The 15,897-nt window shown below is 38.9% G+C and overlaps 1 protein-coding gene across 8 annotated transcripts in view; it reads left to right on the top strand.

Moving 5' to 3' along the window:
* The window catches only part of atp2b2 (ATPase plasma membrane Ca2+ transporting 2), a 166,163-nt gene that overhangs the window by 76,052 nt on the left and 74,214 nt on the right, over positions 1-15,897 (top strand). For all 8 annotated transcript variants that reach the window (XM_060858714.1, XM_060858712.1, XM_060858710.1 and 5 more), the window contains exon 2: positions 2,400-2,950. In XM_060858714.1, coding sequence (XP_060714697.1) covers positions 2,761-2,950 — 190 coding nt within the window. In that variant the 5' untranslated portion in view covers positions 2,400-2,760. The remainder of the gene's footprint in view (positions 1-2,399; positions 2,951-15,897) is intronic.

Below are 15,897 nucleotides of genomic sequence, written 5' to 3'. Positions count from 1 at the left end.
AACTTTATTTTACACGCAAACATTATTTTACACACAAACACATTGTTCTACATACAATGCACTTTATTTTACACACAAACACATTATTTTACACACAAACACACAATTGTACACACAAACACACCATTTTACATACAATGCACTTTATTTTACACACAAACACATTATTTTACACACAAACACACAATTGTACACACAAACACACCATTTTACATACAATGCATTTTATTTTACACACAAACATTGTTCAATGCTCTAATATTTAAGCATCAAGTTACGTTTTATTACCTGTGTTTATATTAAGAACAGATATTTAAACTGGTTATCTTATCCTTGTCGCTATGTGGCTCATGAGTGTGTTGTAAATAAACTCTATGTTCTAGGTCTTTTACTTTTTTGGGTTTGACTTTAGCACCACATTCACACAAGACACCAGTCCTTGTGCTATGTAGCCTCCTGTAGGTGTTCCTATTACTGGTTGCCATAGTAATAACCTTTATCATTAGGTTCCAGTTGACAGCAAATCAATTTTCCTGTAAATATTCTGGAGGGAGATTGTAGTGTTTGTGCATTAAATTCAGCAGTATATATAAATGTGTACGTGTGTATGTGTCTCCATAAGTTTACCTTTTCTCTCACACCCACACGTTGTCTCAGGCCGTCACTGTCTCTCGTGTCATTGGCATGAATGATGTCCGGTCGCTTTGTCTCTGTGATTCGTATGTAAGTGTGAACGTACAGTAGCATTATTTCTCTGCGGATTCCGATCGGAAAAAGCTGCAGGAACAGGAAACCTTCATAGTAAGCTTGTTAATCTGAATATCATGTGCAAGGGGAATGCACAGCAAACTAAAGCATGCATGACGGCATTGGCCTGAGAAAGGAAAGGGTATTAATATGTGCGGCCTTTTTATTTTATAATTGTTGAAATTTCATTCACATGACAAATTGTCTTTAAAAGTAATCCATCCACACAGTCCCCGAAACCTGTTTTATGGGCGATATACTGTAAGAAGTCAAAATTAGATATTCTACTGACGGGATGTACAGCGAATCATACATTGAACAATTATTTGCATGCTCAAAGTGCAGCACAGACTAGTGTTGTAAACATATACAGTAAGGCGAAGGCTGGTAACCTATAATAGGTTTACTTATATAAACTTAAAAACACGTTTGCAAATGTGATATTGATTTTTGCAACAGTTCACTAAACAAGGAGTTAAGTGACTTCCTTTCTATCCTTCACTAACCATAGGATCACTCCTGTCACTTCCTTTTTAGCAACATACAATGGCGTTTCTTTGATGTGCCATTGGGTGTAAATACAGTGTAGGTATAGCGATGATGTGTATATATGTGTCTATAATTTCTGTTGTGTTCTTCGAAGTCCACAGTCGGTTTTATAATTGTGTTAAACTGTAATCTTGAGAACAAAGTAAAAAAAATAAAAAAATAAAAAATCAATGAGGAGCATTTCAATGAAATTTGATATAACGATCTGAAAAACGCTGTTGTGGCCGATTCTGTTCGCTTGTTAGGCTGTCTGTTCTTGTTTATCACAATATTTTTAAATGGTAAATTCACAAGCAAGGAAAAATCCATACAATATCACACAAGCCTAATGCTAGCTGTGACTGTTCTGCTTAAACCCTGCACCTAATATGTCACACTAAACCTTGTGTCTGTAGCCTGAGCAATACTATAACTACACAATTATATCGAGCAGTACCTATGTACATTGCTTTAATTTTAAATATAAACAGTGCTGATGAAAATCAAGCCTCCAAAGGCGTCATGGTTAGGAATCCTAATGTCTGGTGCGAGTGTAAGTAAGAGACAGGAATGAAACGGAAAAAGAAAAAAAACAAGCAAAACTAAACAAAAAAAAAAAAAAAAAAAAAAAAACAGCAGCCATGTCTGTTTCACCTCAGGGCAACATGAGCCAGGGAGTAAAAGAAATATCATTTCTTAAATAAGAATGTTTCATGGTCATTAGACAGATTAAGTCATGTTCGACGAGGTCCGCTTTAGTGATACTGAACAAGGTCATGTTTGACTTGGAGTGATAGGTAGTAAGGGTTCATTTTCACGGTGTTCTGTATTTAGCTGACAAGCGTTTCTCGAGCTGAGATGAGACAGAGAGGTGGATAGACGGACAGCTCCATTCTCCTCCTCCTCTTTGGAGGGTAAGAGTTGGTGTGCTGTTTCTCTCTCTCTCCCTCCCTCTCTCTCTCTCTTTTGTGCTGCATGCGCCTCTGAGATACACTCGTGTTCACCTCTCTGTGTGTCCCCCTTCTCTCTCTCTCTCTCTCTCTCTCTCTCTCTCTCACACACACACACTCCCTCCCTCTCCTCCTCCTCTCTCACTCTCCCTTTTTCTGTCTCTGTCTCTGAAGGAGTAATGGAGAGGATCACCATGTAGACAGGAGCCGAGTGGAGACGGGCTGAAATGGGAAACGCTGTGTGGAGCGACGCCGCTCTGCAGCCGCGCTGAACCTCAGGAAGTCAGCCCGCTTTTCCTCTCCTCTGTCACGCACACTGGACTGGATTTTTTTTTCTCACCTTTCTACCTTATTTTCTCCATCTTTCTCACATACTCGTAATTTTTTTGGTTGCATTATTTTTTTTTGTCCGACTGTGTTCAGATAATCTTCATCCCCAAGAGGCTCGCTCGTGCTCCACGCTGCCTGTCTCTCGGTTTTTGCAAACCGATTCAACTCCACTTCAGATCAGTCTTAGGAGCAATACTCCACCAATATGGGGGACATGAGAAACAGCGATTTTTACTCCAAGAACCAAAGAAATGATGCAGGTGGATTCGGCTGCTCGCTTATGGAGCTGCGCTCGCTCATGGAGCTCCGAGGCACCGAAGCAATCGTCAGAATTCAGGAGGATTATGGAGACATCACGGGACTGTGTCAGAGGCTGAAAACCTCACAGACAGAGGGTAAGTGTGTCTTTTTATTCTTATTTAATAAACACTGCCCTCTCCTTCCTCCCTTCACTCTTCCCCCACGTACACACAACATCGGTGATTAGCATTCGAACACTTATTGATTTTTTTTTTTCCACACCTCGTGTATAGGAGCTGCAAGAGTAGTGCTGCTTTTTGTCCCTGACACAATTGTGGTGCTGGGTTGTCTTACAGAGTTATTAACTCAAATGTCTCCCAGGCAACAGCACAGAGGTCAAACAAAATTTGCTACCTTTTAAATAATGAGTGCTGCAGCCTAGTTTGACCGTCCGATACCTGTATTTTCTTAAGTTGTAATTTCTTTGCGTGTCTTATTTGAGTTAGAAATTCCTCTTGTTAAGTGGAACACATCTCTTCCCGTGTCTCCCTGACACAAGAGGATGATGTGATTGGCATGCTCTGTTCTTCACGGCTCATCTCTCGTTTGATAGAATGGTATATGGGTCCCCTGGATTATGTTCTTCCTAAGGTTTGACTGATGCGCTGACTGTAGTATGATCACAGAGCCTTGTGTTAATTATTACCACTTATTTCCAAGTTACTGTATGACTCACTCTCTCTGAGGTAGTTCTACCTCTACCTGAAAGCAGCTTAAAAGTGATTTGAGTATGATCTCTTGACTATTTTAAGAAAGATAAAATGTTTTAGAAAAAAGGCTTTAGCACTCAAACCCTTCAGGACAAGTGGCATCAGGAGCTGACTGCCAAGTCTTCTGGTGATCTTTGCAAACATGAGCGTCTGTGCGTTATTAGATCTAGCAACTCCGTTCTGCTGGAGTGACTTGGACTGGCACCCCAAGTGCAATGTGATAATGAAGACAAATGCTCACATCTAGCCTTTGTACAAAGGTACATTTTTCCCCGATCAGGTCACGGTCACCTTCATGTGCCCACTAACCCTGGCCTCATTTAGCTCCGTTGGCCTAAATAGTCATGACGTATCTGATTTTACCTCTAATTAAGTGCTCAATGAAGCATGAATTTCACACCTTTCTCACCTTTGGTTGCTCTCTTGCTTCATGAGCCCAAGTAAAGTCTGATACATATTACACATGCAGATCAGATCAGAAAGAATTTACTAATTAATTGGGAAGAAAGGATAGCAGAACGATCAGGTCACATCACAGCAGATAAGCAGCAAGGTTTTTATCCCAGGTATGACGGACCACTCCGAAAGCTCTTAAATATCTGCACGGTTAAAAGCTGGAGTTAATGTGAATATTTAATGCAGCAGCTATTTGCAGAAACTTCAACAGAAGGTCGAAGGAAAGGAAGCAAGAAAGAAAGCAAGAAAAGAGGTTCAGACCTTCTGGATGCAGCAGAATCCATTTTTTCTGTTGCATTAAACCAATCAAATAGGCTCTAATGATTTTCACCAGAATTATTTTTAGCATCGTTCATTAAAAGAACGTCTGGCAAGACTGTTTCAATTTTCTTATACATTTCTTCTACATTGTGTATCCCACATGATGTATTGGTGATCGAACTTCAGTGGAATCTTCTAACCTGAATCCTGAGTGCATTTTTTTTTGGTATGTCTGAAGTCAGTGCTCTTAATTTCTTCAGGACCTTAAAGGTTCATGACTGAATTCAGTGCTATTGTTTTTTTTTTTCCAGGACCTTAAAGGTTCCTGACTGTTGAAGGTTCAGACCTAAAAAACCTAAACATCTCCATCCAATAATATCCTCAAATCATTTTCTAATCATTATTCTAGTGCATGCATTGAGAAAGGAGATCTCCCACGATGTCTTGAAATACATGCCTTGAGTAGCAGAGCTACAGTTTTGTAAGGAATAAAAATCCTATTTTTACTTGCTGAGGGGGCGTCAGTTGCTCAACCCGAGGAATCAGGGAACAGAGTAAAGAAGACATCTCTGTGACTGCTTTAATCTCGCTAAACAATTTGCATGAGATGGTCCCCAGGGGATCATCTAAAGAAGATGGCTATTGTATGCTAATAGTAATAGCGTGCTGTGTCCTGGCACAAGCTGCAAACCCACCGATGAAGTGTCTTTTTTCCTCGCCATTGCTGTCCTCCCCCATGACTCTCTCTCTGCTCTCATTTCTATTTCTGTCTGATGGCCCACCTCACTTCAGCGCAGCAGCGTATCCTTTCCCTGTGCATAGAAGTAACCAACACCAACACTTCTTTGTCCTCCAAATCCCACTGCTCTCTTTAGCCTTCTCTTCCTGGGTATATTGGCTTCTTAATAATTTAGCCAAGAAAGCTTAAAATGGATACAGCGTCTTATGTGAATCTGAGTGTAAAGATTAAATGTAAATCAGATGGCAACGCTAAACGGCTGAGCGTAGGCGGGAGCTTTAACCTTGCATTCTTTCAGCATCATCAGCCTCGCAACACGAAAGGTTGCAAGATGTACGTCCAGTGAAACTAAAAGGAGAAAAGGGAGATGCACAGGGTTCCCAGGGAACATCGACGTAATCCGACGCTACAGTAAGGGGCTGAAGGTCAATGTGTGCTGACAAAACATTGCCGACAAAGTACCAAACACGACACAGTGCTCATGAGGGATGGGGATTAAACCCCCAGAAGACTCTGTGCTGATAAAGTGGTGAAGGACACAATTGTGGATTCGAGACCAATGCTAAGCTGCTTGATGCTCCTAAACATGCTCTATCCCACCATTCACGGCAGCTCCATATCACATGGCTTGTTAAGCAGCATCCCATTTCAGCAATGCTGCATTAACACCCCCCATAACACCCTCCCAATACCCCCCACTCCCTCTGAAACCCATCCTTGATGAGCATGCTAATCTAGTCTGCCTGCCCATGTGCTCATTCCCCTTTGACACATCCTATTTAATCTCAGGCTCCGCAAGGAATTGCTCTGAAAGAGCACAATCTCCTCTAATAAGGACACTCTTTTTGGCTCACCAGTAATGCTGCCCTTATTCCAGCTACCATTCTTAAAAGTAGAAATTGTTCCCTCGGAGAGTAGGTTATAAATTATATGTTACCGTTTTTCCTCCTTCAGGGAAGAGACTCTCCTGAATGTGTGACCTTGGAGTAGAGCTTGAGCAGTCACGTCAGGTGAACGGAATTCTGCAGGTCTGTACAGTCGGTTCCAGAAGTATTGGCACGCTCGATTAAAAGTGGCGGCTTATTTAAAATGAAGAAGACAGAGGTGTCCCATCCAATTAAAGGACACCAATGTCTTTGCAAGTTTTTATTCTGAGTAAACCGGAGCCTGTGAAATGGCAATGAGAAATGGTTTGCTCAGTATTCTCACATGGTAAAGCTTTAGCAGGTTTTTCCTTAAGGTGATATACGTTTTGTGTGTGCGTTAAACACGCTTTGTTTTTAGACAAAAGGATTTAGCATGCAAAGAGGACATGGTAGCTTAGCATGTTTGTGTTTCCCATCCAGGGTTGGGGGTATGATTCCTGCCTGCACCCTGTGTGTGTGGAGTTTACATGTTCTCCCTGTACTTTGGCGCTTTCTCTGGGTACTCTGGTATCTTCCCTCGGTCCAAAGACCTACGCTGTAAGATGATTGTCATCTCTAAATTGTCCGTAGTTTGTGAGCAGGTGTGTAATGGATTAGCACCCTATCCCAGTTGTCCCTTGCTTTGTATCTTGAGTCTCCTCACGGTGACCCTGTGTGGATGTATTTATCATGTGTACAACTTCAGATTTTTATGGATATTTTATGTTATACATTCTTCTATGGTGTCAATAAATTTGCCAAGTTTTTCAAAATGTAATATTTTGATTAAAGCTATTAAGAGGTGTCTCTAAATATTTAAGCATTTGACACTTTAATTTAAGCATTTGCATGTGATCATTTATACCTATTCTTCTGGAAGGTGCCAAAAATTCTAGTCTAATCTACAGTAGCTTTTTTCATCTAACAATCAGCAGTGGATGTCAATTCATATTTAAAGTTGCTAAAGCTGGAATCCATGAAACACATTCCAAATGATTATTTTGAAGAATTGATTGTGATGTGTTTAGTGTTTCTTGGTGGTTGGTGCGGTTTTGTGTGCTGCGCTAATGTCACTAATGGGAAATTGCTGGCTAGTGCAATTACACAGTGTTTAATAGCAGAAAACATTTCTCAAATCGCAGATATTAAGGATAACAATCAGGTTTCATTGTTAACTCGGTAAAACAAAGTTCGATTTTTTTTTGTCACATACAGTACACAATCATACACAGTGCAACATGGAGTGAAACTGTCATTTTCTTAAAGAAATCGAGATAAAAATTCAAAAATGGTATTTAAAATACAATATAAATATCAAATAAAATAAGATACAAAAAAAGAATAATAAGGAAATAAATACAATAAAGTGACAGGCTGTACAATGTAAAATAATAGACAAAATATGAAGAAAAGAAAGAGCAAGAGCTTCTTGTCTCCTTCGATGTTTTTCACATTCAGAGTCATATTATTCAAGATTTTTATCTTTTTATTTGTCACATACAATTAATTGAAAAACTTGACCTACTCCTCCTAGACTGTGCATAAAAAACTCAATTTAAGAAACTTTAAAAAAAAAAAAGAATAGAAATAAGAAGAAATAAGAAAAGGTAATAGAATGTGATGTTCAATATGTTACATGTAGAAGCATAATAAGCCATTATATTGTTTTAGAAGGGTAGAGAATGTGCAGATGTCACATACTGGGAAGTGACTTATTTAACCTGCAGGTGAGTTACATGTAGTAAAAGTAAAGTGCAGCGTGCAGAGATCCAATAGAGTTAATGAGTCTTTATGGAGTCGTGAGGGATCTGTAAGATGGACATGTCTGTATTGAGGAGTGTGATGGCCTGAGGGAAGAAGTTTCTCCTGAGACTCTCAGATTTAGCCATCAGACTGCAGAAACGCTTGCCTGATCGCAACAGGCTGAGCATACAGTTCCCCGGGTGGAGATGAGGTGGGTGGAGTCTGTGATGATTTATTAATGAGAAATCCGAGAAAAACAAGAAATTGGCTCAACTAGAGATGACATAGAGATGATCTGCAAGATGACAAGAGTGCTGGTGTTGATGGTATTAACATTGAACATTCTTTGGAAGCTGATCTGTTTGAGTAAATGAGGAAGTGAGACGGCTGAACAGACTGAAGGACTCTTGAACCGAGGGCTTAATCCCAGTGCAGCAGTTAGACGAATAGCATTGTGTTAATGTGGCGATACAAAATGGACCGACATTACATCAGAATTTCATTCCAGTATGAATCCTAAAATCCATTGTAAGATCATATATTAAATACAAATATTTATGCAAGTCATTCAGGGTGATTTTATTGTTGAACAGAACCATAAAACGTAACGCGGCTTTTAAGCCTCTAAAATGAGGCCGACATTGCAGAAGGATTGAGTTTGCTCAGTTTATCCCTGTTGTGATTTGCTGCAAAATGCCATGACTCATCTGTACTCATAACGCTGAATCCTAATCTCCATCTGAGCCTGAATTTGAGCTCTGGCCCAGGTGTTTGTCTCAACGCATCTGATCGCAGCGCGTCGGAGCTTGGTGCCTCAAGGTGGATGTTTGTTCAGTGAGGCAGGCATGTAATTCTCATGACGGTGGCTTTGGCAGGTGTACCTCTCCTTTTGAAGTGCAGTAGTTCACTTCGCACATTGAGCTGATGAATCACGAATCAAGCTAACCGTTCCTTCACTTTGATCCTTCTCATCTGTCACTCTGGTTCTGTGGGGCTGCCATGATGCCTGCCTGATAAGTACTGTGTACAGCAAGCCAGATAAAAGGCATTTGCTGACTAAGACATGTTGCCTTTTTTTGTATGTGTGCTTATTTGCATTGTCACATAGACTCAGCAGTAATCCTGTTCCTGAGTCTTTGGGATAATTCAATTCATGTCAGTTTTTTATAGCATTTTTCACAATGGATACTGCCACAAAGCAGTTTTACAGAAAAAGATAAATTCTGGATATAAATGTTACATGTAATAATGCATATGATTATACATAATGATTAAGCCAGAAGCATCGATAGAAAGGAAAACCCCCTGAGACAACATGAAGAAGAGACCTTGACAGGAATCAGACTCTAAAGGAAACCCATCTTCATTTGTGTAACACTGGATAGTGTGATTATAAATCACATTTTAGTCCTACACAGTTTAGTCTATAACTGTGTATTATATGGTCAAAAGTGCAATCATGTGACCAGGACATTTTTTCTAGTTTTAACACAAAGTCGATTTCATTGAATTTCTGCACCAAGACTTGTGTGCAAAACTGTTTGTCTCGATTGCAGTCCTAAAGCTGTCGAAGGAAAGCTGATCGTATCAATTCCTCTCCAAAGCAATTTTTATAGTTTTTAATTGGCACCATCCTCAGTAATCTCATGAATCTCCAGGCTGTGCATGGCGGGTCATCGTCAGCAGCAAGGAGGGCTTTACAACTGATGAGAACTCCAATCAGAAGTAGGGCATCAGGATGGATCAGAAGGGCTCAGGATCAATGACAATGCAAATAAATTCACATACATACAGTAGCTTGCCATGTTTGAAAATCATATTCAGTAGCAAAGCTGCATTTCTGAGATCAAGGATGAGACTTTTTTGAAGATATTCTATATGCTGGCTGTGTTTTAGTAAGAACACCACAAGGTCATTCCATCATTTCGGTTTAGCATTGAAGGTCATTGATCCCAACACACATGTCTAGTGATTTATATAACACAGCCACATTGTTATGCAATCCTACTTTTTAATAGAACATTATTTGAATAAAGAAAGAAAGGGACAAAAAGGATATATACTATGTAGAGAGAGAGAGAGAGAGAGAGAGAGAGTGGGAAGATATTTAACACTCTAACTACTACAGCTAGTGATTTTCTAGAAAGTATCTGTCAGCCTGTACAGCTGTGTCTCTTACATGTAGGTTCACTTTGATGGATTTATTAGGAAAATGTTTACAGGGGAGTGTCTCTCCTCACCCACAGCTCAGCGCTCTCATATTTTTTTCAGTACGAGCCAAACCAATTTGTGCCACAAACCCAGCGTTCTCTGTGTCACTTCACTTTACAGAGGTCAGCACTGACCCTGTGACCTCCCTGAATGAGATGCTGCCCAATAAAGCTTCAGGGCTACAGTACATGGGGCTACAGCTCATGTTCATACAGACTAACACTAACAGTGATCAGATCAGACTGAATTTGTGCTTGGGGAGCCATAGAAACCGTAAAGGACCTTTGTGCTATTTCACTAATGCTTTTGCGCATCAAAGGGTCACCATGTGTTCATTTAGGTTAGCTAGCTCATTTGATTCAGAAGGTCATTTATCTAATGGCTGAGATGTCTCTGTAGACTTGGGTCGGGTTTGCTTCATTTCATTTTCCAGTTTCTCATCTGTAATGCAGTGCTGTTATTGGTTCTCCCATGATTCCAATAGTGTCCTGGGTATGTCATTTCTCTAGAATATGAATAGTGCACATTGAATGTGAGCTACAAAGACATATTTATTTATGTATATTGTTACCAAATTGTCTTCACTACATAGAATACATTTTGCTGTTCCAGTACTTGCAGAGGGAAAGTAAGTAAGTTACATTGCACATAGCATTGTAGAATTGTGGCATTCAGCACTCAAGCTTGTCTAGGAAGCTTTAGTTTTACCTTGGTAGCCATTTCAATTTTGTTGAATCACATGCTGTGAAAAACTAAAAAAGCCCAGAACATGCTCTAATCGGTTAAATTGAAAAAATGCCAATAAAACTGCTTATGAGTGCAACGATACAGCATAATATATCATTTTCCTCTACAGGAGGCTTTTTATTCAATATGTCTGTATAATGAATAACAGTTTGCATAATAGTCCAAAAATACCATTATATTCCATAGGTGTAATAAACATTTTAGTCAATTTTAGTTAAGCACAGACTCCACACTTAATCTCACTTTAAAAATTTTAACCATATCTGAAAGGCTACAGGGTTTTAGAAAAATAACATTAATAGAATGAATAAAAGAAATAAAAACAATAAAATATGAGCATGCTAACTTAATAGCTTTGAGAAACCGTGCTTAAAAGCATATTTCATTCTTTTATTTAAAACAAATAGAATAATTAAAATAAATAAAACAACAAAATATGCTTCTAAACCCACTATTTCTCACAAGCTAATAAGCTAGCATGTTAGCATATTCTTGCTTGGATGCTAGCTTATTATCTTGGGAGAAACTGTGCTTAGAAGCATTGTTTGTCCATCCAGCTCCTGATTGCTGTATTGTATAAGCCAATAAGCTAGTATGCTATCATATTCTTGCTAGTATGCTAGCATATTAGCTTCTGAGAAACAGTGTGCTTAGAAGCATATTTTGTTGTTTATTGTTGTTATTTAAGCACAAAGCACACTGTTTAATATGCTAGCATATTTTTACACATAACTAGCTTATTAGCTTATACAATACAGCAAGCAGGAGATTTAGTTATGTAATTCTGCTTCCCAGTAAGTTATGATGGTGGTGGCAAATGAATGGAATATGGAAAAGTTAAGGATGTGTGTTAATATTAAACATATTAAAGTTAATGTGTGTCTAAACCACCAAATATGTGTGCAATGCAGCTGTGCTAATACAAAAAACATGCATATACAGTACACATATTAAGACAGCCTTATCTTGCTAATTCGGGTAAAGTTAAAGACATTAGAGTTTGAGGCAGAAGTCCATATTCAGTAGTTCAGGATTCAAAAAACATTTAGTTCTACAGAGAGCTATGTGACTCTGATAGCACCGCTAGCTAACAACAGTGTAGGAAAAGTCCCCATGGTTTAGATACATCACCCAGAGTCCACGTTCAGTTTCGTTACATTATACTAAACAGTTTAATTACATGTTGCTTGGCATGTGAACAGATCACAAAAAAAAGGCCGTACCTTCAGTTAATGTATTTTTATAAACCTTTAAACCTTTACACCATTACACTGGTGCATTACGCTGAATATTTTTAAGCAGTGTATTTAAGCATATTTTGTAAGCGTTCAGTGTTTAAAATTTCACCTCTGTTTAATTTTATTGTTTGATGATGACACCTTCAAATTTAAGATATTTTTGGCATCTCATAGAGCAGGAATTGGTTTATCCTCACCATTTCCTTTGAATATATAAACATTTGTGTGAAAAGAATCCCTATCTGTCATTGTTTTTTCAGGATTCAATGATTATATGTCCCGAGTATATGTTTCCTAGTTTTTGAAAACTACAGTAGAGATACAAGAAATAATGAGAAACTAGAAATACAAAACCCTGAGTGTCTACTTTCATATGAGCCATTAACCACCACTGTGGAGAAAACAATAACAAAAACATTCAATTATGAACATAGACACCACCAAAGCAGGCACAAATACCATTTTTGGTCTCTGGGAAAAATAGTTAATCAACTGAAACTAAAGATCTAAGACACATATTCAGTAGTTGCTTATTTTTGCTGTATTGAAATCAAATTTTTTGTAATGTTACACTCTGCCTACAGTATCTAAACTAATACTAGTTAACTAGCTAGGAATGCAGCTCTAATATGGAGAAACCATTATGTTATGATATAGAACTTATGATATGGCATTTATGTGCACTTTGTGAAAGCATAAACACATCCTAACAGAAGATTCATTTGTATTCCGCGGAATTGTACCTTGTGTGAAAGAGCCGTCAACTTCGATCACATCCTACTCCATGCTACTCTGTGGGAAACTGTGAAATTTAACTACACATCATGATAGTGATTCAGTCGCATTCACATTTAAGCAACAGCTTGAGCACTGTGTGGTTAATGTTGTACATGTTAGGCTATTCAAAGAATGGATTTTTTTTTTTACTCTGAAATTAGACATTTTGGTTGCATGCAATCCGAAAATTCCGAGAATTCATCTTGACTTACACTTTTTAAAATAAATAAATAAATAAATAAATAAAACATACGAGACTTGCATGCATGTCTCATAGATGTTTCAATATCCCTTGTAGAATCTGCAGTATTTTATTACTTGGAAAAAAAAAATGCATTTTGTTTTCATTTAGTTCTACCCTAAATAAGCATTTTCACATAACAGATGTTTATATAAAGTCCACAAGAGTGAAATGAATTCATAGAAATTCATATTTACATATGTTGGATTCTTCATACTATGTGTGTTAACTAGATGATCAGGGAGTGTTTTTATGTTGTGTGAGAGATTTTCATGAATCTCCGGTTTGTATTGAGCAGTTAAACTGCATAATAATATAAAATGATCCATGATCCATCTTTTGTTTTATGATCCATCTTATTTATTTATTTAAATATTATTTTGCAGTTCCTGCAAGTAACGCATATGTAAACTTAAGAACGCCACAGTGATAATTTAATCGCCTACATTTAATAGCTTTTTAGTGCATCATATTCAGATCAAAGACTCCTATGAATAAGCAGGGATACAGAAAGCATTGAAAAGCACTCATCTACAACACACATCATAAGTTTTTCATGAGTTTCAGGGGATCCTTTGGATTTTAATAGGCACCATTGTGGCTGAAAAACATCCGGGCTGTGTATCAGTAACCTGAGACAGACATCTCAGCGTCGCCATCCCATCCCTTTAACACACTGTCTCATACATGCACACATGCAATTCCCAAAGTGTATCAGGATTACTCTAGACAGCCAAGCAAACCGGTGTGTGTGTGTGTCCACTCTGTATAACCAGACATGACTGAAGGAAGAGCTGAAGTTACTGAAGTCTCATAGCTGCAAAATGACACTCAGGTCACACTCACACACACACACACACACACACACACACACACACACACACACACACACACACACACACTGCCCACCAGCTGTCTAATTAAGTTCAAACAGCAGGAATGCTGATTTGGACTCAGAATCTTAACAGATGTTTCATATGACTAATGAAGTGTTGGACACCTGTCCTTTATGCTGACCGTTTACTTTCACTAGAATTGCTAAATAAGATGTCTGTATTCCACTGTGTGTGTGTGTGTGTGTGTGTGTGTGCTAGTACATTTGATCAGGTATTTGGTCGGTCACATTAGAATGAAGCAATTTTGCGACTGGAGAAATAAACATAAAATCAAGCAAACTTTATGGTATGTGCTGGAGCTCGCAATTTTCTAAAACTTACTGCAGATTTTTCGCAGATTTTTGTCAAGACACGTGATGTGACTTTACCACAACACATTTTCGGCCAAGCACTCTTCTATTCATGTGCATCAAATGTGAATACAACTAGCATAGAAAGGAATTAGTTATTTCTTCACTTTTAGCAGTCTTAAAATGAAGAATCCTGTACTTGCAATTTTGCTAATTCAAGTAGATTTCTGCAAAACAAAAAGCATACAAAAGCATACAAAAGATTATTGTCATATGTACTGTACAGGAAACAGTGAATGAATTCTGAGAATCATCCCAGCAGCCCATTAATTATAAGGAGAGAAGAAAGGAAGGAAGGAAGGATGGATGAAAGGAAGGGAGAGAGGAAGGAAGGAAGGAAGGAGGGAGGGAGGGTGTTTAGGTGTAAAGGTGTATATGGGCAGTAAGGGGGCAGTAAACAACCATGGCTACCATAGCAACAGTAAGAAACACTTTCTTTAAATTCTAACAGAATTATAATTTACATGTCAGCTGATAAATCTGCATAAGATTGTTCTTCTAAATGCATAAATCTGCATTTAGAAGAACAAAAAAGTGCCATGTAGTCCGGAAAGTACAACGTGCAGGTTTTTTTCTTTTGCCAACTCAGCTACAACCTGAAATATTGCTCATAATATTAATTTTATCATTTATTGGTTTTATGGCAGATATGGTTTGCTGGAGGTTATGTATCTCTGACCTCCAGGGCCACACATCTCTCCTTAGGTGATAAAATAACAAGCAGGCTCCAATTAAACCGGGTACAAATCAGACTATTGGTTCGGCTGTTGTAAGAAATGCCCCACAGTGGCGAGTGTGTTGTGGAAATCTGTGAGCGGCGGGTTCCGGCAGGTCACCACCTGGGGTGTGTGTGTGCGCGTATTGTTCCTGTGTGTGTTTAGCCTGCTCTTCAGGGAGGAGATAGATTGCACGCTCATCCGTTGCGAGTTGGATATTTTTAATTGCAGCTCAGTGTTGCTACAGTGCCTCAGCTCTGCTAGCGGCCAACAGTAAAACATGTTCTGCCATATGCATGATTAAACTTTGTCTCTGAGATTCTCAAACACATAACCCACAGGGATTTGACCGCCATGTTAATGTAGGAGGACGTCCTTGTCAAACAAGATGTCTGATAGACTTGTGCCATATAACGCTAAAATTGTCTCTGTGCCGAATTTCACTGCCTCGATAAACAATGATAACTCAGATTTTGTTATATTATATAATATTTACAGATTGCCAGGATTGGAGTAACATGGGAGTACGCTAATATGAGTTAACACTTATGATAATGAGTTATCATTGTCTCCCTAATAAATAGGAGTTGAGTTAAGATGAAGCTGGAATGATTTGCTCAGGTGTTTTAATCGTTTTAATACTTCCTGGAAGCGCCGTCCCCTTCCCCTCTTCTCACATGCTCTTCACCTGGACTCATATAGCATCCGTGCTTTCAATCAAACTAAACAGAATGTTTTAAGTTCATTCATTCATTCATCTTCTACCGCTTATCCGAACTACCTCGGGTCACGGGGAGCCTGTGCCTATCTCAGGCGTCATCGGGCATCAAGGCAGGATACACCCTGGACGGAGTGCCAACCCATTGCAGGGCACACACACACGCTCATTCACTCACGCAATCACACACTACAGACAATTTTCCAGAGATGCCAATCAACCTACCATGCATGTCTTTGGACCGGGGGAGGAAACCGGAGTACCCGGAGGAAACCCCCGAGGCACGGGGAGAACATGCAAACTCCACACACACAAGGTGGAGGCGGGAATCGAA

The sequence above is a fragment of the Tachysurus vachellii genome, chromosome 22, assembly GCF_030014155.1.
Source record: "Tachysurus vachellii isolate PV-2020 chromosome 22, HZAU_Pvac_v1, whole genome shotgun sequence".
In the NCBI taxonomy this organism is placed as follows: Eukaryota; Metazoa; Chordata; class Actinopteri; order Siluriformes; family Bagridae; genus Tachysurus; species Tachysurus vachellii.
This window is presented reverse-complemented; position numbering and strand designations above follow the sequence as displayed.